Consider the following 26,721-nt stretch of genomic DNA (forward strand, 5'->3'; position numbering starts at 1 on the left):
ACACTCATTACATTAGAAAACAATGAAAATCATCAGATATCAGCCCATGTATACTGCAGAACCATTTACTATAACCTCTTTATTTTTACCTGGTCTAAATTTGCCATCTTGCCTTCTTGAATGACGAGCTGTACCAAAAAAATAACACTAGAATCTGATGCTAGTTAATAAGAGGTGCTACTGAAATGATGTAGAGCCGTAGTTATGTGTTACTTGGCTGTACCAAAATATTAACACTAGAATCTGATGCTAGTCATGAAGGGACGCTACTGAAATGATGCGGAGCCATGGTGCTGTCTTATTGCAAAAGAACGAAAATCTCTAAGTTATGGTAAACAAACTGCAGCAGGAAAGAAACAGCTTGGTGGGATGCAGAATCTGAAAGAGAGTTAGAGCAGGTCTGATGAGAGACCGGGGAAAAACATACAGTATTTGGTATTAATGATGAAATTGTGTGGTGTTGCAAGGGAGTCGACTAACAGGAAAGGAATTGCTTACTAGGATGCGAAGGATGTTCCAAGAAGGGAAATCTGATGACAACTAAGAAATGTTCGCAGAGGTTAGCACAATGATGAAAATGGTAAACGATGACTCTGAAAGAAAAACATAATGTTAATAAGTCTGATATCAAGAACATACTATGAAAGGAGACGCAAAAATGTAAAATGGGTGTTCAAAGAGTGAAACTGTTATGGATGAGAGTGGGAACATGGCATTATCTACTAAATTTTCAGTGCTTATCAATTACTTATCAGAGGCACATATCAGAGGCTTGAAACACTAACTGACATCAGCTACCATTATCGTTTGTATCACCGACTGTGCTTTGTATTTATCCAACCCTTCGTGATCCCCTATTAGATCTACACCATTTCACTGTCTGCCACAAGGACCTTCACTTTACAACACCAGCACCTTGTATACGACCGACCATCCCACTGTCAACAACAACCATCTTTTGCCTCGCCGTCTGTGCCTTGCATCTCTCCTACCCTCATCCTAATCTCCTACGACTTTGAACTGTATTTTAGGTGGTATAGCAGGTGTAATGTTCAGAATTAATCGATAAGGAAGAGCTGCTACGAAATCTCCAAAGCCATTTATCGTATAGCCCCTTATCTTTCTTCACGTGTCAGAATGATGGTTGGCCAGATTACAGGTACGGTGGTGTGTGTGTGTGTGTGTGTGTGTGTGTGTGTGTGTTAGTGGAGATGTAGAGAGGGAAATATGTGATAATCGCTGAGGGCAAAGGTGGGTGGGCAGAGGGGTTGAACAGTACTGGCACTCTCACTGTCTCATTCTGATCCACGCTACCCCACGAGAAACACTCCAACCACTCCACTCCACTCCTTTTAAAAGGTAGCTCTCTCTCCCTCCCTCCCTCCCTCTCTCTCTCTCTCTCTCTCTCTCTCTCTCTCTCTCTCTCTCATGTACCATCTCACACTCACCTTCCTCACCACATACAGTCTTGCTCTTACAGCAAAACTCTCAGTCCCACTTTCAAGGACTTTTTTTTTTTTTGCCACCTAATCAGTGTGCTATTGCGATATAAATTTCTCCCTGTCCTACTGACTGTTGCGACAAAAGGCACACACACACACACACACACACACACACGAAAAAAAAAAAAAAAAGACTATGACGTTCACACAGGAATGAGAATTACGGATGGAAGGACAAAGTTCTTGGAGGTGAGGGAATTGCCGGAGAATTTTTACTTTAGCTATTAACTGAAATCGAAATGATCAGACAGTAGCAATATGTATCTTTATTTTTTGAGGACTACCACATCTCGCTCCTCTAATCCTTTCCTCGATTACAGTTTTCTCATAAATTTCTCTATCACTCATGTCCTTCATCTTGCTTAACCGCTTCAACAGGATGACTTATTTTTGCCATATTCTAACTAATACCAGACGATTTTATTCAGCACAGGAGGCCCCCCCCCAAGTGATGAAAGGGTTAACGAAGCCTCCACGTAACCCCTCCCCCCCCAGTTAAAAAAAAAAAAAACAGAATAACCTAAAATGAAAAAAATCGTCTGGAAGAGCAAGATTAAAGCCTTCAATCCAGTGATGTATTTTTTTTTTTTACCCTACCTGCTGACGATTTTTATTTAGCTAAGAAAATATCTCCTGTATACTGAAGGATGTTAATTAAGGTTTGTATTCTGGTCGGTGGGGGAGCAAATCATAGACTCACTCAGTGCTGTGATACGCTATTCTAGGACAACTCTACACTGAGTGACAAGCAAAATGATTTCCTGAAATCCTGGGAATCATTTAATACCCTGGTTGGTAACCTTATACTCAACCAATACGCGTTCCCTGCGTGTTAACAAGTGAGTTGGGGGAGGATTAGTGTCCCTCCCCAGAAAACAACTGCCTAAAAAGAGAAACAAAATGCATTGGAGCAGAACAAACCAACAGGTGATGATCAAGGACAGAACAAAGATCATAGTACGAATTTCAACGTGGAGTGTAAGGTGTGCGAATGATGAGGTGAAAGGAGAGAGACTGTCCAGGTGCTTGAGGGTGCAAAAGTCGACACACGTTGATTGACAGACTAAATGGTGAAGTGACAGCGTGAGGGGATGGGAGTATGGATGGGGTATACGTGCAGGAGTAGGTGAGAATGAGAAGGCAAAAGAGGATGTTTGTATTGTTGTGTGCAAGAGATGAAAAGAGACTATAAGAGAGTATGGATCATTTGATTCAAGGATTGTGTGAGGAAGATTGAAAGTAGGAATACAAACGTTGGCGATTATGTTCATATATGCGCCAATGGAAGATCGTGCGAGCAGAGTGAAAGAAGAGTTCTGGGCAAATGTGGAAGCGTGCATGGAAAAGTTTGAGAGGAATAAGAGAGTGTTTTTGACTGGAGATATGAATGGAAAAGTAGCGACTGTTAAGGTGGATGGAGTAACTGGTGCTTGGGGTGTGCCTGCAGAAGTGGATGAGAATGGTAGTGCTCTGGTGGACATTTGTGCGCGGAGAGTTTTGGTGATAGCCAATATCCCCTTCCCCTTTAGACACAGAATGATCCACAGGCATACGTGGCGAGTGATGAGAAGGGTGGGTGGTGATCTGAATGAACAGAAGGTAATGACTGATCATGTGTGCATGGAGAGAGAATGAGAAGGTATGTAATTGATGCAAGAGCATACATAAACTGGGACAGTGGACTTTCTGACCACCACTTGGTGGTGGTACAAGTCAAGTGTTAATATATGGAACAAATTGCCCTCCAGTATAGTAAATTGTGATACAGTACTAACCTTTAAAGGTTGCTTGGATAAGTAGCTGTCATCTAACCCCCAGGCTTAATATGTTTACTCCTGAATAAAACACTTATGTAACACACACACACACACACACACACACACACACACACACATATATATATATATATATATATATATATATATATATATATATATATATATATATATAATATATATATATATATATCACCTCTTTCATCTCATCAGCCGTTCGAGTGTCCACTGCAGGACCGGCCTATCCCAACCGAAGCGGGGACGATACAGCCAATGTATCTCTCCCAAGTGGCTTAGACTGTCTGGTAGAGATTGTATGTAGGGTGAGAAGTGCTTGTAAGTGTATTGTAGTGTTGGAGTGGCTTTGCATGTGTGTGTAGTCTTTGAACCAAGTGTAATATGCCTGTGGAAGCCGGCTGGGTGCAAGCATACTTTATAGTATGCGACACTGGTTCAACCACAGCACCCCTGATGTCCGCCAATGCAGCACGCGGCCAGAAGCACGCTCCCAAAGTTTATTACCCTGGCGGGGCCCGAACCCTCGTTCTTTAGTGTACGAAAACGTACAGTTTACCACAGAGGCTTATATATATATATATATATATATATATATATATATATATATATATATATATATATATGCACAGTATATAGATATAGATATAGATAGATAGATAGATAGATAGATAGATATTCAGAGCCTGGATCAACTTATTAAATGCAAATATAGTATAAGCACAGAGTAGGATATGCACAGATAGCCCTGAGTTAACTGTCACTACTCTTACTTCCGACCTGTGATGGGCTGTGGATCACTGAGGGTCCCTTTTAGTTAAGTGACCACCATCAGGATTTTTTAAATGTATCAGGGGTCGCTGCTTCAGGAAGTAACCTGTTTACTTGTCCCGAATGGGAAAGTCATTGAACTGCAATTATCTGAACCAACTTGCATTTCCTTGATGTTGGCAGTCTTCAGTTGACATAGGACTTTCTTATACTTGACCATGCTTCTATGGCCGGGAGCCATCTGAGTGTGCCTTGAGCATTACGGATTCTCTCGGGCATGGGAACATACATTCCCTTCTCATATCCTTTGACTAATGCAAGAAAGCCTTGGTTTAATCGCGCTTGTTCTAGTGCTGTCTGCAAAAAGGAGAGGGCCTATAAAAGGTACCAGAGCCAACTCACCCCTGAATACATCTTGTTTATGTTTCTGCTCGGAATCGTGCTAAGTCTGTTCTTCGTTCTGTTAAAAATATTTTCATCCGTACTAAATCCTCTGAACTCTCCAAATCGAATTCTTCCCGCTCCTTCAGGCACCTTACCGAAAAACCTTTCTAACAACTTTACCTCATCATCCTTCCCTCCCCTTTTCTTCTTCTTCTTCTTCTTCTTCTTTTTTTTTTTTTGTGATGGCTGTGTAGCTATTTCTTCTTCTGATAAAGCACATGTCTTCGCTCAGACTTTCTCCTCCAATTCCACCTGTAGACGATTCCAGTGCTGTTCCTCCATCACTTCCTCCCTCTGATTTCCTCGGGGCTGACATTAAAATTTCTTCAGCTGATGTATTTTCTGCCATCACTGGCCTCAGTACTAACAAGGCATATGGGCCTGATGGAGTCCCTCCTCTTGTCCTCAAGAACTGTGCTTCAGTGCTTACACTCTGCCTAGGTAAACTCTTTCGCCTTTGTCTATCAACTTATACCTTTCCTTCTTGCTGGAAGTTTGCTCTCATTCAGCCAGTCCCAAAGAAGGGTGACCATTCCCAACCCTCTACCTATCGTCCAACTGCTTTACATTCTGTGTTAAAAGTTTTCGAGTCAATTCTTAATGATCATTAGTATGGGTTCCGTCAGGGACGCTCCACTGGCGATCTTCTCATCTACCTTTCAGGAATGCATGCAGACAGTTCAGAGGAGCAGTGACCATTGAAGTAGCGATAGAAAAGAGATAAAGAGTCAACAACTGTGCAGGGGTAAAGAAAGAACGGAGTCGGCTTAGCACACCTGATCTCTTGGACGCAGATTTTACAAGAGATGTAATATGATCTTTCCAAGATAAGTCCCGAGTAAATGAAACCCCAAGCATCTTCAGGGATGATACAGGATTAAGCTTAATATTATTAAACATTAATGGGTATACCTGCGGAATATTTTGTCGGGTTGATAGGTGTAAAAAGCTGAGTCTTTGATGCATTAAAAACAACCAAATTATTTTTACCCCAGTCAGAGATACGAGCCAAGTCAGACATTAGGTGTGCCATAGCCTCGTCTCTTGTTTGTTGAAGTAACTGCTGAGATGGACGTTGTGGAAACCGAATGGATAGGTGAAGGGTTGAGTCATCAGCATATGAGTTGAAAGGGTTAGATGTACAGCTTAGAAGGTCATTGATGAATAAAAGGAAGATAGGATAGAGCCCTGAGGAACACCACTGTTGATAGATCTAGGAGAAGAACGAAGGCCGTCTAGAACAGAGGGTATACAACGACCAGAAAGGAAGCTAGAGATGAAGGCACAGATAGAAGGATAGAAACCATAAGAGGGCAGTTTGGAAATTAAAGGTTTATGCCAGACTCGATCGAAAGCCTTTGAGATGTCAAGTGCAATGGCAAAGCTTTCGCCAAAGTCCCGAAAGGAGGATGACCAGGAGTCTGAAAGGTAGGTGAGAAGATCGCCAGTGGAGCGTCCCTGACGGAACCCATACTGACGATCAGAAAGAAGGTTGTGATAGGAAAGATGCTTTAAAATTTTTCTGTTAAGAATTGACTCGAAAACTTTTGAGATACAGGATGTTAAAGCAATTGGACGATAGTTAGAGGGTTGGGAATGGTCACCCTTCTTTGGGACTGGCTGAATGAGAGCAAACTTCCAGCAAGAAGGAAAGGTATAAGTTGATAGACAAAGGCGAAAGTGTTTACCTAGGCAGGATGTAAGCACAGAAGCACAGTTCTTGAGGACAAGAGGAGGGACTCCATCAGGCCCATATGCCTTGTTAGTTTTGAGGCCAGTGATGGCAGAAAATACGTCAGCTGAAGAAATATAATGTCAGCCATGAGGAAGACAGATGGGGGAAGTGATGGAGGAACAGCACCGGAATCGTCTAAGGTAGAATTGGAGGAGAAAGTCTGCACGAAGAGATCTGCTTTATCAGTAGAAGAAATAGCTACACAGCCATCAGAGTAGAAAAGAGGAGGGAAGGATGATGAGGTAAAGTTGTTAGAAAGGTATTTGGCAAGGTGCCAGAAGGAACAGGAAGAATTCGAGTTGGAGAGTTGAGAGCATTTAGTACAGATGATATTATTTTTAACAGAGCGAAGAACAGACATAGCACGATTCCGGGCAGAAACGTAGAAAAGATGTGATTCAGGGGTGGGTTAGCTCTGGTACCTTTTATAGGCCCTCTCCTTGTTGCGGACAGCATCAGAACTAGCGTGATTAAACCAAGGCTTTCTTGCATTAGTCAGAGGATATGAGAAAGGAATGTATGCTTCCATGCCCGAGAGTAAAACCTCCGTAATGCCCAAGGCACACCCAGATGGCTCCCGGCCATGGATGCAATAATCACTACATGGAAAATCAAAGAGGTAGTGCCTGAGGACCTCCCAATCCACAGCTCCAAAGTGCCACAGACGTCGTTTCTTTGGAGGGTCCACAGGCCATACTGAAGCGATAGGACAGGTTAAGGTGATAAGGTTGTGATCGGAAGAGCCCAACGGAGAGAAAATATTAACAGTGTAAGCAGAAGGATTAGTAGTAAGGAAGAGGTCAAGTATGTTGGAGCTCTCTCCAGGGCAGTCAGGGATACAGGTAGGGTGCTGTACGAGCTGCTCTAGGTCATTAAGGATAGAAAAGGTGTAATCTAGTTCACCAGGTGGATCAGTGAAAGGAGAGGAGGGCCAAAGGTGTTGGTGAACACTGAAATCTAGAATGGAGATTTCAGAGAAAAGAGAAATGGATAGAATGTGTTCCATCGTAGAAGTAAGATAGTTAAAGAATTTTTGATAGTCAGTTATATTAGGAGATAAGTAAACAGCGCAGATATATTTAGTCAGAGAATGACAGGAAAGCCGAAGCCAGAGTGTAGAGAATTCAGAAAAATCGAGTTCAGGAACACGAGAACAAGATAGGCCGTTGCATACATATATGCAACATCCACCTTTGGCTTTGAAATGAGTACAGAGAAAGTAGGAGGATACAGAAAAGGATTTGCTGTCAGTTGCCTCAGACAGCTGAGTCTCAGTTAAAAAACGAAGGTGAGGTTTAGAGAAGGAGAGGTGGTGCTCAACAGAGCGAAAGTTAGAGGAAAGGCCGCGAATGTTGCAGAAATGAAGAAGAAGAGAGTCAGACAGTGGTTCCAGGTAGCTCGAGTCGTCACCGGGAGAGGGACGGAAGGTGGGGGCATTTATGGTCCCCCCCCCTGGGGACTCTGAGGCCACGTGTAGTGCTGCCATGACTTTTTTAAATTTTGGAAAAGGAAGTATAGTGTGTACTGTGCATGTAGTTTGGTGTTGATAGTTAGAGAAACTTGTATTGGAGAGCATGCTGGCCTACTCTCTGTGTTACTGAGACACTGAAAAAGTTCAGCAAAGGGAGATGGTCGGGACCTAGTCCCGAGGGCTGATGAAACTGGAGCTCCAGCTCTCCCTGTCATCAGCTTTCCATCCACATTGGGAGTACTGTCCTGCTCGACTGGTGCTACAGTCTTGCGGGCTCTGGCCTTTTGTTCCTTCTTTCTTGCATTAAAAAAACAAAAACTTATGTACTGCTTGACTTATCTAGCACTTATATACCACTTACCTTATCTAACGCTTGTCTTGTGCAGTCTCATCAAACAGTTATCGAATCTCTGAGAGCCAGTTACTTCACTCACACGGATTATTTGACCCCATCACCTCGGTGACCCATTTCTTCAGCTTTACGCTCGGTGTCTGCAGATGAGTCCATTTAGCTCAGATTATTATTTTTTTTTTGAACTTGTGAGGTTAGATTTTTTTTTTTTTTTTTTTTTTTACAAGAAATGAATAGAACAAGGAAGCGCAAATCAAATGTTAAAAATCCATACACCTTTGATTAACCATTTTTTTGTTACTGTGGCTTAGTTTCATCTGCATGTGAACCCAGTGGACTATTGGCTGTAGTTGCCCTTTTCCACTATCCTTCTTTCAGGAGACAGGGAGGGAAGTGAGGGACTTTTGTATAACCGGGCTATATGCTTAGCTTTACCTTACATGAAGACAGGCTTTTCCAGCTGGGTGTTTTACAAGCATATACCGCAGTCATTCGTTAGTCCTACTCACTGCATCATTAGAGTCACGGCGTGGGACGACTGCCTGCCTGCGGTTGATGAATCTGGTCGGCTAGACAGACTAGAATTACACAGCAACATCAACGCACTGCATCACAAGCTCATTTTTAGCAAATTGGTCAGTAAGTAGCATAGGAGGCTTCATGACATCTCTTCCTTTGTGATCAGCTTTGCCTACTACATGAAAGCATCCTCGTGTATGCCACAGATGAAAACTATGTCTTTGCTAAAGTAGTATAAACAACTTAAAGGTAAACACTAATTTGTAATATGTAAAACATATTGATAGGTGAGGTGTAACGAAGCATCCTGTGCCACCTAGAATATTACTTCTATAACGCCTTTACTCTAACCCGACAGACATAACCAATCCTGTTCAAGCTTGGTAGATGGCCAGGTACTGCCAAACTAGAGGTCGATTTAGCTGATCATCAAGGAGACTTATTCATATCTCATAACAAAGGTCCGTATCATAAGTGATATGGGGGGCTTCGTAGCAGCTCTTACTAAGCGATCTATTTTTCATATTACACCTTAATATTCTCTTGGATGTTATTTATATCGTTTTATTATCGATATAGTTTTCATCATTAGCATACAAGAGGATATTGGGATGCAATATGCAGAATAAATCGATTCGGAAGAGGTGTCACCAAATTTCCAGAGTCATTCATAATACGACCCTGACTCAAATTTACGCAACCATGACAGTACTCAAGTTGTGTGCGTGTCTCGTCAGATGAAAACTGGCATGTGTGATATGGTTTACAGGTGGTGCAGCGTAGTGAAGGCGTCGTGATGTGGCTGGTGTACGTGGTGGTGGTGGTGGCCCTCCTGCTCTACCTGGGCTCCAGAAAACCACGGGGCTTCCCTCCAGGTACTGTGTTGGATAGTACTGTAGGCACCAGGTACTGCTGCCACTAGACACTGCTGGAAACTAGGTACTGCTGACACTAGGTACTGCTGCCACTAGACACTGCTGGAAACTAGGTACTGCTAACACTAGGTACTGCTGCCACTAGACACTGCTGGAAACTAGGTACTGCTAACACCAGGTACTGCTGCCACTAGACACTGCTGGAAACTAGGTACTGCTAACACCAGGCACTGTTGACACCAGGTACTAGAGACGCCGGTTACTGTTGGAAACCAGGTACTGTCGACACCAGGTACTAGTGACACCAGTTAAAGCTGGAAACTAGGTACTGCTGACACCAGGTACTGCTAATACCAGGTACTGCTAATACCAGGTACTGCTAATACCAGGTACTAGTGACACCAGTTACCTTTGGAAACCATGGACTGTTGACACTATTGACACAGATACTGTTGACACCAGGTACTTCTGACTCCAATTTCTGTTGGAAGCCAAGTACTGTTGACACCAGGAAGAAGTGCTTAAGGATCTCCCCTTTCCTCCAGACAAAATACAGTAAATCGCTAAGGAAGAACAGCCTACCGTACGAATCTCCCCCCCCCCCTTCAACCTAGACAAAATAAATCGCTCGGGAAGAGGTGGTTAAGTATCCCCCCTCCCCCTCTCCCCCCAGGTCCGCCACGCCTACCACTTCTCGGTTACCTGCCCTTCATGGATAGACACCTGGTTCACCGACACATGTGGCGCCTCTCCGACACCTACGGGCCTGTGGTGGGGGTGTACTTTGCCAACCAGCCCATCGTGATCGTCAATGGATGGGAGGCGGTCAAGGAAGCGCTCATGAGTGAAGACGTGATTGGCAGACCCCAAAACGAGTTCTTTGATTTAATGTATAATGAACAAAGAGGTGCGTTGATAGAACTTTAGCAAGTACGCAGACACACACACACACACACACACACACACACACACACACACACACACACACACACACACATAGAGAGAGAGAGAGAGAGAGAGAGAGAGAGAGAGAGAGAGACCACCGTAGCCGCACAATGTTCCACTATTCGCTGACCTACTTGGGATAAGGGTACTGTAGATATATATAAACATGACATGAAGAGGTGAATGGCATGTCGAAGGACTACTGGGCCTTGATAGCAGGCTATGAAGCCTATGTCCAGAGTTGAAAACATAAAAAAAAAAATAAAAACATAAACTATTACCTACGAGCATTCTAATCAGTTACAAAAATATGCCAGTCCAGTACACGCGATATGTAAGTACCAAAGCACATACTGCAAAACAGTGTGACGCGCCAGACAATGGCGACTACAAAATGCCCAATGATTCTATCCCACACCATAAGGACGGCATATACCAATTGTCTGTGACATTTCCTATTTAGTACTGCCATCCAATGCTCATTAAGCCTCATGGGAAATCACGAACTATAGTGATCACTCAGGAAGCCATCGTATCCCTCATGCGCTGCGCTTTTTATATTGTGTGAAAAGTGGAGTTTGTCCCATGTCAGAGACGTGTTTCAATATGTCACAACTTGTTCCATACATTTGGTGCTGCGAACTAATGGAACTGGCAGGTCACTTTCATAGGTGTCAGTGAAAATGTAAATAGCTTTCTACAATTTGTTTATGAATTAACAACAAAACATTAAGACACATAAGAGAGTATTCTCAGTGGCTTTGGAGATTTCTTATCGATGTATTGTGAACAGTGCACCTCAATATCCTCTTGTTTGCTGCTGATACAAAATCTGTCAGTAATAAAGTGACAGAAGTGGCATACGAGTGAATATTTGGGCAGAATATGTACAATATATCACTAAGAGGTATTAAAAAGCCATCCATGTCACTTAGAATACTACCAGTATAACGAGGACTCTCTGTACTCCTGTTGGTTGGCAACAGGTGTGATCTTCATGGAGGGTGAGGTGTGAAGGTGTGGTGTGAGATGTGAGGTGTGAAGGTGTGATGTGAGATGTGAGGTGTAGGAGTGTGAAGGTGTGAGGTGTGAAAGTGAGCGTTTGGAAGTGTGAGGTTTGGAAACGTAGAGGCCAAGTTCTGGGGGTATTGAGGTTTGAGGTGTGGAGTGTGTAGGTATGAGATGTGGGGTGTGAGGTATGGAACTGTGAATTTGGGAGGTGTAAGGTGTGAAATATGAGGTGTGAGGGTGTTAGGTGTGGAGGTGTGTATTCCTATCCATTTGCTGCCAACAGGTGTGATGTTTGTGGAGGTGTTAGGTCTGGAGATGTGTGATGTGAAAACGTGGAGATGGAAATGTGGAGGTGTGAAGTGTGTGGACGAGGATGTGGAAGTGTGAGGTGTGGAGGTATGTGCTCTTTTCTTTTTGTCCAACAGGTGTGATGTTTGTAGAGGGTACGGTATGGAAGGAGCAGCGTCGGTTCACTTTGCACCACTTCAGAAACCTGGGCTTTGGCAAAAAGTCTCATGAGTCGGTGATCCACGAAGAGGCAGAGGAGCTCATTAAGGAAATAAAAGAATCAAAATCCAGCGTCCACCTCCAGGTCAGTTAACCCTTTAAAACGATGACACAGTTTTCGTTTTACTCATTACCATAGATAGGAAATGTAAAGTGGAGGCACACGCCAGTCGCTTAGCTTCAACGCTCATCTTTGTAACTTACGCCTTTGAGTCTGTGGTAGGTTTTCACTCAGTATTCTGGGATACAAGGCCACTGCATCATCCAGATTGCCACAGTTACCTCTTCTAGGTATTACCTAAGGTACTCATGTCACTTACCAACCCACAGAGGGTGCATCCCCCGAGCTTGGATCATATAGCTCTGCAGGGCAAGGAAAGATCCTTGGAGAGACCACTACATCTCTCATAAAAAAAATGCTATCCTGGTGTATGCTCGAACTGCCAAACCTACGGTCGTGACAACTCACAAAGGGTGGATGGACACGAATCGAATGACACCAGCTGTCCGCACCAGGATTCGAACGCTGGTGCTAACGAGCTGCCAGCATTCAGTCAGTGACACTGACCACTCTGCCACCCCAGCGATGGCACCATCACATCAATTTATTCAGCTAAGAACCTATATTAATCAAGGGACTAACGAATGGAGTTTCTAATCCCTTCAGTCAGTCCTAAGCTATATCACATCACCTGAAGACACCAACAATATCACAGCAAGTGCGCCATCAGACAATAATTTAACTATTTCAGTCTGGTGACATAATTATTGCATTGTTCTTGCTCCCTCCTGATGCTATTTGTTTGTAGGGGACGACCTCTTGTGTAAAGGGGTAAATGCAGGCTATATATAATCCCTCCACTATGCACAGTCTCTCCAAAGCTAAACAAATTATCTGGAGGAAGCAGGAATGAAATATAAAACACATCAGGGGTCTGAAATAGCACTGAGTCAGCATTCAGTCAGAGAGATGCATGCTAAGTGGTTTTGGAAATTTCGTTATACATCTTTCATGGAGATTTATTCTTCACAGTACACCTCAGTAACCTCTTGTGTGTTATTGATGCAAACTATACCCATGTTAAAACTATATAAATAACATACAAGAGAATGTTAAGGAGGAATGTGTAAGTAAGAGGCATTACGATATCTCATATTTACTTCTTGCACTTGGGTACAGAAATATTTTAATTGGAGAGAGAGAGAGAGAGGGGGGGAAGGGGGGGTTGGAGGGAGGGAGAGTAATATGGCTGATGAAGATGATGATGATGATGATGAGGTCCATTCCGGCAGAGTTTACTTGGTGTGTCAGCCGTCAACATCCTGTGGGCCATGATGGGAGGCACAAGATTCAGCAGAAGAGACCCCAGACTCCGATACCTCGTAGACAAACTCAACCTGCTCTTCCGTGCTGGTGATGTGAGTCTCTCTCTCTCTCTCTCTCTCTCTCTCTCTCTCTCTCTCTCTCAAAATCGGCTACCTCGTGGACAGACTCAGCTAATTGTTGCCTTCCAAGATTTTTTTTCATTCTTTTTACCGCTTTAAATCTCATGATGTATTCCAGTCAGCTTAGATCCACTTGTCATTTCAGTTCATTTCAGCCATATTCAGACTCAGACAGATGAAATCAGAACTAGTTCAAACAATGTAGATCCTTTCAGGTTGCTTCACATCCATCAGGTTCATTAAGTCAATACAAAAAGATTCAGATGAAGCCTATGAAGACATTGCCAATAATCAGTCCTATCTGTGCTATAGTTATCCCAGCCAAGCAGGTTATGACGCTATGTTGTACCCTGCATTGGTTTGTTTGTTTGTCTGTCTGTCTGTTAGCAGGATTACCCGAAGAGATATGAACGAATTTTGATGATACTTTTGTGGAATGGTGGGCCATGTGCCATGGAAGAAATTAAATTGTGCCGGATGCAGATCCGGAGTGTCCCGCAGAATATCTCCAGAAGTTCTTAATTACTTTCAATGAAATTTTGTCGAATGGTGAGCCACGGACCAAGAAAGAACTGATTAAAAAACGGGACGGATACCGATCCGGGATTACTCTAAAAGTTATTAAGTGGTTTTGATGAAATTTTGTGGAAAGGTGGTCCATGGGCCAAGGAAAAAATTATTAAATTTGGGGGCAGATCGGGATCCGGATGTCGAGTATCCCGCACAATATCTCCAAAAGTTCTCCATGTATTTCAATTATTATTATTATTATTATTATTATTATTTTTTATTTATTTTTTTTTTGAAAGGTGGGCTACGGACCAAGAAAGAACTTATTAAGTTTTGGGGCGGATCCAGATCCAGATCCTATATACATGGATCAAGATCTGGATCCTTTTTAATGGCAATGGGATCGGCAGATGTATGCGCTATCTGAGTGCCTTCTAGTTTTCATCATGTCAGTTCAGATTCTTCAGGTCCTTTCCGGTTCCTCTCGATTTATCAAAGGAGTTCAGTTCAATACAGACTGTTTCAGGTAATATTAGTGAAAATCTGCATAATATTAACCCTACTGGCTCAATTATTCTTTTAGATAATCATGCTCATTCAGGTCTTTCAGGACTGAGTGGAGACTAGTAAATGGGATGGATTGGGATGGAGGTGAATGACAAGCCAGGATTGGAGGAAGTAGCCTGTGAATACAGGCTTTGTAGATTGGCTGGTCAGTAGTTGAGGCATTGTTATGTTGGCTCACTACACAGGAGCAGAAATGGGTACTGTGGGTGTAGAGGTGGGTTCAATATGCTGAAGTAAAGGGGAAGCCACTGGGACACTGATGGGGTTAAGAGAAGTAACTGGAACTTGTACTATTTATATTTTACAGGTAACTGGTGGAGTAACAAACGCCCTTCCTTTCCTGCGTCATTTCCAGTCCAAGGACTCACCATTTAACACTGTACTCTCAGGTTTTATACTTTTTCGGGAATTCGTTATGGTAAGTAAATGGATCACAGTTTTCCTCTACAGGGATCATGATTCTCTGAATCTTTATCTTCAATATATTATCAGACCTTTATCAATACTGCTGCCTGTCGTTATCCTCACTGAATTAGGATCGTACAGAGAAACATGAGCCACAGAGTTTTATTCCTGACCAGTTTCACCATTATTATCAGCCTAATTTTTATCATCATCATCATCCGTATCTTTATCATCATAGTGTTTCTACTCGTGTTTCAACAGAACGCTGTTGAGGAGCACAAGGCCACACTTGACCCAGATAATCCAAGGGACTTTATTGATATCTACATCAATGAGGTCACCAAACAAAGCAAAAACTCTGACACCACATTCAATGGTAAGTTAACTTACAAAATAGGTGGCAAATACTGTTAAACATACGGATGCATACATAGGCTGTCTGCTGTGTTCTCATTACTGATAAAAATATTATCATCATTCTTATCATAGTCAATGAGAGAGTAAGAATGATTACTGGGCAGTTCTTTCAAGATGGGTCACTAAAACCACCAGGGTTCATAGTAAGCAGGTTCCCTACATCTACCAGGGGGTACGTTCATTCTCCGTATTCGCCAGTTCGTTGTTCTTGGGACTGGTTACTTGTGAGTTGAAAATTTACCTTAAAATAAATTTAATTAAGGCATATATTGAGATGGTTTAGTAACCTACGAAGCTTTGGGACACTGCCAATGGTATTTAGCCAATCACATATTCAGTTCCAATTGCAAGTCCCATTTTGGTATAATGCCAGTTATTTGCAAAATTTGCCATTCATTTGGGTCTCTCTTACATAACCCCATGAATATTGTGACCGACTGTAACTTATGACTGGATCTTCTCAGTTTTATCATTATCATTGACCTTTTTCATCTGATGATATTATCTCTATTCTGTTGTTTCTACCACTAGGCAACGCTGTTCAACTTGAGATCATTAGCAGTGACGGGATTTGAAAAGTACAGTATATCTTAAGGTGAATATAAGCATTTGGAGGTAGCAAGAATAAAATAAAATATCTATCCTAAGACTAAAGGAGATAATATACGGTGATGTTCAGATGATCATCTCAAAGGTGGCAGTATGCACTGGTTTTTCCCATTTTACTGTTGCTGTTAATATTTTGTGGTGTTCAGACGATCAGCTGCTGGCAGTGTGTGTGGATGTGTTCACTGCTGCTGTGGAGACAGGTTCATCCACTGTGTCTTTTGCACTACTTTTGGTCATCCTTCACCCACATGTGGCTGAAGCCATCTATAAGGAGCTGGATGAGGTGGTGGGACGCAACCGCTTACCATCCTTGGATGACAAAAAGAAGTGAGTTCACTGCAGTTATTGTGATGATTATCACTTTGAAGAAAGCACGTCTCTCTCTCTCTCTCTCTCTCTCTCTCTCTCCATTCCAGACAACTCCAGATGATTTTTTTCAGCTAAGCAGAGGCTCCTTGGACTGAAGGGGTCTGAAACAAATCTGTCTATTTATCTATAGACAGATGCCTAATCCTGGAAGGGGTGACCACGAACAAGTTATCTCCAAGTCGCCATCATCTCATTTTCAGTCTGTTTACTTTTTCAGTTGATGACTTGCTTTCTATTTTATTCTGGCATATGGCAGATGATGGCATTAGACACATCTCAGATTTGTGGGATTAGAAATTATCTTAATTAACAATCAATAACTTATCATCAACAAACAGTATCTATCCAAATACTGTACAGTGAGTAATGTCTTCTTAATAGCACAAGCGTGGTCATCTCCCTCACAGTTCCCAAATAAGGCCATTCATACTCAATATGGATATGATCACATTAAGATAACAATGGTGCTGGAGAGGGATGCCTTCATGTGGTGGCACCGATGTAATCAGATGGCCACCATGCCTAGTTATGCAATGATCTCTCACCCCTTTCCCTGTCCCTCCAGAAGGAGGATGGTGAACTTCAGATAAAGGCAGCTTCAGCCTGCAACCTGCCAGATTCATGTCCGAATGAGCTTGGGGTAACAACAACAACATCAATAGCTAACGTATGGACACTGCAAGGGTTGTTTCCATCAAACACACTGGTACAATTATGACCTAATTAGTTCTGCTGCATCTAAGCATCCCTGACAAATAAATAATTTTAATGTAAAACTCAAATTTAAGTCTGTGAGAACTAAAGAATGGTGAACTACCAGCAATATTACCATATTTAAAAGGATTGTAATTAATTTTACTGGAAAGGAAGGCTGACAACAGAGCCTGCCAATTGCTAAGTCTCATCTTACTGATTGCAATAATGATTCTGTCAAGTGTAGCCTACATATATTACCAGCTTAAATGAACTCAAGACAACCACACTATAGGTATGACAGAAGCGGCAGCAAATCAATGATCTAGGCTGTGATCAGGCCATGGATGAGCCCAGATAACATAGCCAGAATGACAAATGCCAATGAGGCACCAGATTCTATGCTGATACTGGATGCTCAGCCTTTATGTCAGCTCTCTGGTCATATGCCCATAAAAACATGAGAAACTTCAGAATCCCCTCCCCTTCAAAACTCCATTAACTCACCAACAATCCACTCTGCTTTCACTGTAATGCAAACCCCCACCCACCCACACTACAACACATTTTACTTCCCTCATACACCTTGCTTCACAAAACTGACAAATATTCAACATAACTTAAGTAAAAGATCTCTGGAAAGTGCCCAGCTGCAGTGCCAGGTTCCTAAACCCCACTGGGTTCACATCCAGAAGAGCCTGGAACAACAACAACAAAATACATTAAGCCATACCATTCCTCTTAGGTTCCATGAAACATAACCCTTTCCTCCCTGACATGGAGGTATGGGACCTGAGCAGTCTACTGGCTAGCTGGTTAGAGCTTCACTATACTGCCACAAATGACGCTATCAGTCATCTGCAAAACAACAAAAGTACTGCAGAGGGAGAACATTGCTTTCTTCCCTTCCTCATCAGTGCCTGTCATTAGCAGGACAGAAACACTTCAATATCTACAGCCAGAAGTCTAATGAGGCGAATTTAGAAGTAATCTGGTCTGTGTCGGATAACATGGCCTATCCAGTACCCAACCTTATCATATCCAATCTAACATGAAAAATAAGGATTCTGCATCCTGTGTGAATATTCATGAACCTAGTGCTGGTCTCAACTCCAAGGGAAAGCTATTGCCACTTATCGGGCACATTTCTTCCATGATGAGAGATGAATCTCTCAATGGCCACCATATGACCACACCATCATACGGACCACATCACACCCAGATTTTCAGGGAAACTGACTCAATCCATTAGCCGTTATCAATACTCTCACCAAGCTATGTCAGAAGACCTACTTCAAACTATCTCCCACACTGTGTCACTTTGGCTTATGACAGGAGACCTACTGTGAGGTCTGTCACCTCCCATATGACTGATTACCATTATGACTTCATCTTACTACTCACAAGCAGCTAAGCGTACCAACATTCTTACCAGTCACTAACTATGATGGTGAGCCTCTGTCTCGTGGCCTAGTGGCCACAAAACCACAGCATGCTTCTTATGGGCTTCCCAAATAGGTGGGCAGTAACTGAGAGCCACTAGGGGAGAGTCTACCAAAACTCCCATGGGCTCCTGCTCACCGTTTGTGCTGTACATCTGTTCCTCAAACTCTGCCGGACCGATTCTTTGTAACGTAGTTTATCTCCCTTGCGTCATTGTTTTATAACTAGTGTAAACTGTACCTCACACGAGGTATGCAGCATAGTGATGCAGACCTTCATTACCTCATATGAGGTATGCAGCTGGGCAAGGGTTAATAGCCATAATTATTGATATCAAGAGACTCTAGGGTTGCTGCTTGTCAATGCACTCTGGTTCTAGGTTGCTGAAGGAGTTGTCATCCATATTCTAGGCGATGACTCAATGTCTTCCTTTCTCTCTGATGGGTTAAAAGGGAACACTATCTTGACAATTATCAGGATTTCCTGATTACTCCCAATTAAATATTATGACTTGAGTTAACTACTGTGCTGCACTGAATGTGACATTTGACTGCAACTGTGAACATCGTCACTGGTCCTGGTCTAACCATGAACCAAACACCAGGGCCCCTGCCAGTCTCTTGGTCAGTGTGTAACTCTGCCTGCAGAGTCTGCCCTACCATCTTCCAATTTGCTGAATTTTTTTGGGGGAAGGGGGGGTGGGCAATATCCAAGGTTGGTGGGGCATGATTTATTCTTGATAACTCATGATGATTGTATTCACCGCAAGAGAGATTATTCACATAATGGGCCAGACATAGCCTTCGTTAATCTCGCTTCGCTTTCAAAGCCTCCAACATGCTTGCATGCGTGGTCCTTGGTCACCTAATGGCGGCTCTGCCCGCTGCTCGATTTCTGGGAACTTTCCCATTCAGTCCTTTATCCCTGAGGTCACCCTCAATGACTTCATTTCAGGTCTTTTTCGGTCTATCTCTCGCAACCCTACCCCTAACGTTGATATTTCTCACTTTCTGCATCCAATTATCATCCCCCAACCTCTCCACATGCCCAAACCATTTCAATCTACCCTTCCTCATCAAAACACCAATACTCTCAAGTTCCATCCTATCTCTCAACTATTCCGTTGAAAACCTAGCCCTCCACCCCCCCGGGTTTCACAATCAGGGACGCACTGCACATCCACCTAATAGTTGTCATTTCTGTACGTTTGAGCTTGCGAATTTCCTCTTCAATTATTGCCCAGTCACACTACCATACAGCATTACACTCCTAACACATGAAACATAAAAAGATCCCTTAGCAGGGAGGGTGAGCCCTCTCAGTATCAGGAGAGCCAATAGTTTCCTAAACTTCATCAGAGATCTCTTCAATATATATATATATATATATATATATATATATATATATATATATATATATATATATATATATATATATATATATATATATATATATATATATATATATATATTTACCAAGTAAGACATCTGCAGGCGATCTTGGACATCGCAACTTGCAGAACAGTAGTAAAATTAATGCAGTAAACACTCTCAACATAATTCAGATTTTCGGCCCACCTGAGGCCATCATCAGGAATTACAATTGTTCTATTACAGTCAGCTCAGACTTTATGAATGTAACAGAACTTTATTGAACCATAAAACAAAAACAAGTAATAAACAAGTAAAAAAGCAAGTTAAATCAACCCTCCTCCCAGTATAAAAGCTCAAACAGAAATGCCAAGAATCACTTAGAGAAGACCCAAAGAAAACTACTCAAACCCCCTACTTGTTTACAAATTTACATGTCCTAGTTGTAAGCTGGGTATATTGGATGTACATGTCGTTCATTCAAAATAAGAATATCTGAACATATGGGAAAGAGCTACAGGACAGGGCAATATTTACATCAGATGGCTTTTTCAGCTAGTAGAGAGCATTCATTAACCCATGACCACCCGTTCTCTTACAATGATTTTCTGATAGTAGCTAAATTCAGTAATTCGGCTGATGCTTTACTAGGAGAAAAATTACTAATAGAAAAGCATAGACCTGAAATCAATGAAGCAAATAGTACTTAATGGTCTGTTCGAATCTATAGGTGGGTTTGGTTTGTTTGCTTCAGTTTGGGAGGGATTGGAGTTTAGTGTTCGAACAGACGAATGATGTTTCAGTGGGGGGTTTGAGTAGTTTTCTTTGGGTCTTCTCTGAGTGATTCTTTTCCACGAATTCCTTGACTGAGCCAATCTTTGCCACGTTTTCCCTGCAAATTTCTCTATCTCATCTCTCCACCTCCTTTCTGGCCTTTTTCTGCTACGCTTACATTCTCCTGGTGCTTGCTCCATCGGTTATCTCTTATTCTTGCTATATGGCCTGCCCACCTCCATTTCTGTTCTTTTATAACTTCTATAATATCTTTGACTTTAGTCTGCTCTCTCACCCATATTGATCTTTTCCTGTCTCTTAAAGATATTCCCAACACTGACCTATACATTGCTCTCTGAAACGGATTAATTTATTTCCCATTGATTTTGTCAGTTTCCAGGTCTCACAACCATACGTCATAGCTGGAATTACACATTCGTTATATTCTTTTCGTTTCATACAAACTGGCAAGCTACTTTTCATAATGTCTCTATGCTTACCGAACTCTTTCCATCCATCTGTAATCCGTCTTTGTATTTCGCTATCATGGTCTATCTTTAATTTTAGTATTTGTCCCAAGTAGTTGTACTCCTCAACTTCTTCAAGAATTCATCGCTTATTCTGATGACGCTCTTTGGTGTTTGTGGATTAAAACATTACTTTAGTTTTACTCCAGTTCATCTTCAGTTCTACTTTCAGACTTTCTCTGTACAGGTCATTTAACATTTCTTGCAATGCCTCCGCTGTTTCTGAGGTTAGGATAATGACATCTGCAAATCTTAAATGGTTTAGCTTTTCTCCATCAATGTTCACCACTTTGTTTTCCCAGTCTAGCTTTCTGAAAATACTTTCTAGGCATGTTGTAAATAATTTTGATGAAATTGTATCTCCCTGACGCACGCCCTTCTCAATCTTAATTTTTTTCCTAGTCCTTATATTCCCTCTTGATATATGTTTTCGAGCAGGTTTACAATGTTCTCATTCACTCCTTGTTCTCGCAATGAATTTATAATTGCTGTGTGCTCCACTGAATCAAAAGCCTTTTCGTAATCAACAAAACCTACGCACAGTGGTTTATTATATTCTGTAGTTTTCTCAATTAGCTGATTCATTGTATGTAGATGATCTATCTATCTATCTATCTATTGCCAGACGCCTCAATCCCGTTTGGGGTGGCCATAAACAAATCGCCTCCAAGTCGCCCTGTCCCCCGCCATTCCACCGCCTTGCTCCCAACTCACACCCCCCTCTCTCATATACCTCTCCACCCCATCCCTCCATCTCTTCCTCGGCCTCCCCCTCCCTCTTCCCCCCTCCACCTTACTCACATACACTGTCTTCGTCAGTCTTTCACCCTCCATCCTCTCCATATGGCAAAACCACCTCAGTGTGTTCCTCATAACGCTTCCTATCACATCCACATCCACACCACAACGCTCCTAAATATCCTCATTCGTCAGCCCGTCTCTTCATGTGACTCCACAGGCTCCTCTTAAATAACTCATTTCCACTGCTCTCACTCTTGACTTGTGTCCTTCCAACAACGTCCAAGCTTCACTTCCATACGTTAGAGTTGGTATCACAATACTGTCATGTAGTAACTTTTTCACTTCCATGCTCACTTCCCTGTTTCTTATCACTGCTTTCAAAGAACCAGCAACCATTCTTCCCTGCTGTACCCTTTCAAGCACTTCACTCTCCAAACCTCCATCCTTACTCATCACACTACCCAAGTACTTAAATGTACTCACATTTTCCAATTCCTCACCATCCAACCTCGCTGTACATTCACTGACTTTACCCCTCTCAAAGACCATCACTTTACTCTTCCCTACATTCACCTTTAGAATCCGTTTCTTACACACTCTCCCAAACTCATCCACCAAGCCTTGTAGCTCCCCTTCATCTTCACTCAACAACACAGTGTCATCTGGAAACAACAATACAGGGAGTTTCCAAACACTATCCTCTCTCACCAGGGCCACTCCAACATCCAATACCCTACCTTGTACCTCTCTTATTACCCCATCTATGTACAGATTGAACAGACATGGAGACATGACACATCCCTGTTTCAATCCAACTTTCAAAGAGAAAAATTCACTTAGTTCACCATCCACACGCACTGCAGCCTTCGCACCATGGTACATACTCTTCACAGCATTCAACAACTTCCCATCTACTCCATATATTCTTAACACTTTCCACAATCCTTGTCTATCCACCCTGTCATATGCTTTCTCCAAATCCATGAAAGCCGCATACAACTTCTTTCCCTTCTCTAGAAACTTTTCCACTAAAGATCGAAGAATGAATAACTGATCTACACAACCTCTTCTCTTCCTAAAGCCTCCCTGTTCTTCTCCAACTATTTTCTCTTTTTTTTCTCTAACTCTGTCAATAAGTATCCTACCATACACTTTTCCTATTATACTAAGAAAATAAATGCCCCTATGATTAGAACACACTTCTTTTTCCCCTTTTCCTTTGTACAAGGGAATAATTATATCTGTCTTCCAATCCTCCGGGACTCTACCTTCCTCCCAGGCCAATCTGCACATCTTCCACATCCATTCTACTACTATCTCTCCCCCATGCTTCAGCATTTCACCACACACTCCATCAATTCCTGGGGCTTTCCCCGATTTAACCCGTCATGTCCCGAGGTTTTCCGCGCCTCCAACATCCCCCAGTCCCGAGGTATTTTTGAAATTTTTTTTTTTGGCTAAAACCTCCGCTTTTGGTGAGAAACATCGAAAATTCGTAGAGAAATCACTCACCTGAGGTTTAAAATACTCAATCCAGGTAGGAGTTCCTCCTTACCTGACTGGGTTTTCTAACATCTGGCACCAAAGAAAACGAGTTCTATGGGAGGGTAACTATTTTACCCACCCATAAATGGTATTTATTTATTTGCTTGGTACGAATTTATATGTAGTATGAGAGTATATTGGTTTTCAAGCAGTAATATAGGCATTATAAGCATTGTTTCACTCACTAACTAATCACCATTCATGACCTTTTTCTCCCACATTACCTGATCATCATTTCTGACTGTTTCTTCCTCTAATGCTATGTAAACCTTGTCCTCCACATTGTCATCGATTGGGGAGTCACTCTGGCCCTGAATGTCTTTATTGGCCAGGTCACAAGTAACAGGTGAATTGCCGAGACAATGGCGTGAGGGGGGGAGGGGGGAGGTTATGCGGTGTAAGGCATTGTCCCTGCTTGGCATCTTGTAGAGGAATAGAGGAAAGTGTCCCATGTATACATACGAAAAATCACGTGCGAAAATTGAAAATTGTGCAAATTAGGGACCTTGCAATTGCATGACGTACCGGTACGTCGTCGAGACTGGCAAATGCAAATCGTTGCAACGTATCCATACGTCGACGGGACGGGGCGGGTTAACTTTCTTCATTGCTTTCACAACTTCTATCCTACTGATTTCTTCCTGTCTTCTCACCTCCCTCCTTCTCCCAGCCATTCCCCAGCCACTTATACTCGCATTACTTCCATCCTGTATGTTCAACAATTCCTTAAAGTGTTCTCTCCATCTTCTCACTTTTTCTCCCTTCTCCACTAGTAATCTACCATTTTTATCTTTCACTCCTCTGCTAACTTCACTTCCACCCTGTCTTACTCTTTTCACCTCTTTCCAGAACATTTTCTTACAGTCCCTCCACTTTACACTCAAATTCCTTCCAAATACCCTCTTCGGAATCCTGCCTGTTCACGAGGTTGGTTTTCCTCCAAAATTGTTGTTATTCTGTTCGTAAGGACTTTAGTGAAGAGTTTGTGAATGACTGACAATAAGCTAATGGGTCGATAGTTACTAAGATCTTTTGAGTCACCTATTTTGTAGAGTAAAATAACTATTGCATTACACCATGTTCTGGGAATTTTCTTCTGGTTTATACAGTAGGTAAATAAGTGAGCAAGCCTATTTTGTACTTCTACTCCGTCTTCCAACAGTAACTCTGTTACTATTCCATCTTCTCCTGGAGCCTTCCCTCTTTTCATATTTTTAAGACAAATTTTTACTTTGTCTGGTTTTATCTCAGTTTTTTCACTTGTGTCAACTGAAAAGTTAGCTATTGGTACTACTGTCTTTGATGCATACAGTTCTTTGTAAAATTCTTCAACTCTCTTCACCATCTTATCTCTGCATTTAATTATTTCACCGTTTTTTTCTTTCAGTGATGTCATTTGTTGCTTTCCTAGTGCCAATTTACTTCGAACCAGTTTCAGACTTTTTCCATTTTTGATGGTTTCTTTAATCTGATCCATGTTTCTCATTCTTTTTCCTTCTCTTTGTCTTTTGTTGATAAGCTTATTTAATTCTGCTCTTTCTATATTGTCTTTCTTTGTCGTTACTTTCCTTTCCTTTCGTTTTTTCATAAGCTCGAGTGTCTTTTCTGAATATTCCTTAGCTTTGGTTGTATTAGGTTTTCCTACTACCTCTGCTGATTCTCTTAGCACTTTTGTTAGTCTGTCATTCAGCTCATCAGTGTTACAATTAGCATTACTTAGAGCTTGAAATCTGTTCCTTATTTCCAACTGAAAGGCTGCTTTGTTTTCGTCTACTATTATTGGGCATATCTTTTTATCTTTAATCATCTTCTTTCTTTCACTGCAGAAATTAATTCTGGCTGTGCAACCCACCATTCTATGATCACTACCCATATTTACTTTGTTGATAACTGTGACATTTGTGATCGTGTTATTCTTATCTGCTATAATGAAATCGATTTCATTCTTTGTTTCTCCATATGGGCTTCTCCAGGTCCACTTTCTCCTTGTTCTTTTGTGGAAGAATGTGTTCATTATTCTCATGTTAAACATTACAGCAAAATTTACCGGCATTTCTCCTCTTTCATTCCTTTCTCCCACTCCAAATTTTCCCATACATGCTTCTCCATTTTTCGACTTCTCAACTTTTGCATTGAAGTCTCCCATGAGTATAGTATATGTTGTCTTTCCTTCTTCCATAATCTGGGAGATATCATCATAGAATGTTTCTATTTCTTCATCTGGGCTCTGAGAAGTTGGTGCATATACTTGTATGACTTTCGTCGTATATTTTTTGCACAGTCTAATGACAACAAACGCTGCTCTGTCAGATACATTGCTGAATTTAACAATGTTGTCTGCAAGATTTCTGTTAATTAGAAATCCTACACCACTAACTCTTTCATTTTCCCTTCCTCTGCAGTTAAATAGGTGGTTGCTGTCTTCGATTAGAATCACTTTTTCTTCTTTTCTGTGGCTCTCACACAAACCTACAATATCCCAACTAATTTTTTCAAGTTCAGTCATTAGGTTATCAAGTTTGTAATCTTCTGCGAGGCTTCTTACATTGTATGCATAGATCTTCATTGATTTCAGTTTGTTTAACATCCAAGAGTGCTAATTTTCCAACACTGCCTACTCACTTTTAGTGGGACACTGCCCGTAAGCACAGATGGCAGTGCGGCTGGACCTTTAGTAGACGATGATCCAACAGGAACGCCTGTCAAATCATTTGCAATAGAACTCGTGTTTGGTTGGGAGGATTGTGGCAAATAGTCTCACATCCCTGCCACATAGTTTCTGGTGAGATGTAATTTTTTTGCCACCTTATTTGTTATATTCGGTGGAGCCCTATATATCTACAGGGGGTCTCATGGGCCGCGCTGTCTAAGATGGTACCTTGTATATCTACAAGGCCTTCCCCTATCTGCCACCCAGGGATGCGCCAGGTGTATATATATATATATATATATATATACGAGGAAGAATGAACCAGTGGCTGGGCCTGCAAAACAGTTCCTTCCAAGAAAAAAACAAAAACAATACAAAAGAGAGCCAAATTCAAGATCCGTTTATTTTGAGATGCCTGGACACACTGCTTTTGAAAGACTGGAGATCATAGGAAGTAGGAACTACAGACAGAGGGAGACAGTTTCAGAGTTGACCTGTTGCATAAATGTAGGACTGGGAGTAACGGTTAACTCTTGCATTAGAGAGTTGAACAGAAAAGGGATGAGAGTTTGTTTCTAGACAGGCGCTACATACCCGTCGTAGCTGTGTAGGGATGCAAGGATACAGATCAGAGAGGCAGTGCCCATTAAAGAAACGATACAAAAGAGATAAAGAGGCAACAGCATGGCGAAGAGACAGGTTGAAGGGAGCCAGTAAGATGAGGAGAGTTGAT

General features: G+C 42.0%; 1 protein-coding gene across 1 annotated transcript in view; it reads left to right on the forward strand.

Moving 5' to 3' along the window:
* Window positions 1–1,315: 1,315 nt before the first annotated feature.
* LOC145408926 (methyl farnesoate epoxidase-like) overlaps window positions 1,316–26,721 on the forward strand; it is a 34,917-nt gene continuing 9,511 nt past the window's right edge. The window contains exons 1-8 of the mRNA XM_080279507.1: window positions 1,316–1,359; window positions 9,354–9,459; window positions 10,133–10,366; window positions 11,841–12,007; window positions 13,216–13,341; window positions 14,753–14,863; window positions 15,112–15,226; window positions 16,023–16,203. Of these exons, the coding sequence (XP_080135633.1) occupies window positions 9,381–9,459; window positions 10,133–10,366; window positions 11,841–12,007; window positions 13,216–13,341; window positions 14,753–14,863; window positions 15,112–15,226; window positions 16,023–16,203 (1,013 nt within the window). The 5' untranslated portion in view covers window positions 1,316–1,359; window positions 9,354–9,380. The remainder of the gene's footprint in view (window positions 1,360–9,353; window positions 9,460–10,132; window positions 10,367–11,840; window positions 12,008–13,215; window positions 13,342–14,752; window positions 14,864–15,111; window positions 15,227–16,022; window positions 16,204–26,721) is intronic.

The sequence above is a fragment of the Coenobita brevimanus genome, chromosome 79 (assembly GCF_032717465.1).
Source record: "Coenobita brevimanus isolate Jiangsu-jjx chromosome 79, ASM3271746v2, whole genome shotgun sequence".
NCBI classification, from domain to species: Eukaryota; Metazoa; Arthropoda; class Malacostraca; order Decapoda; family Coenobitidae; genus Coenobita; species Coenobita brevimanus.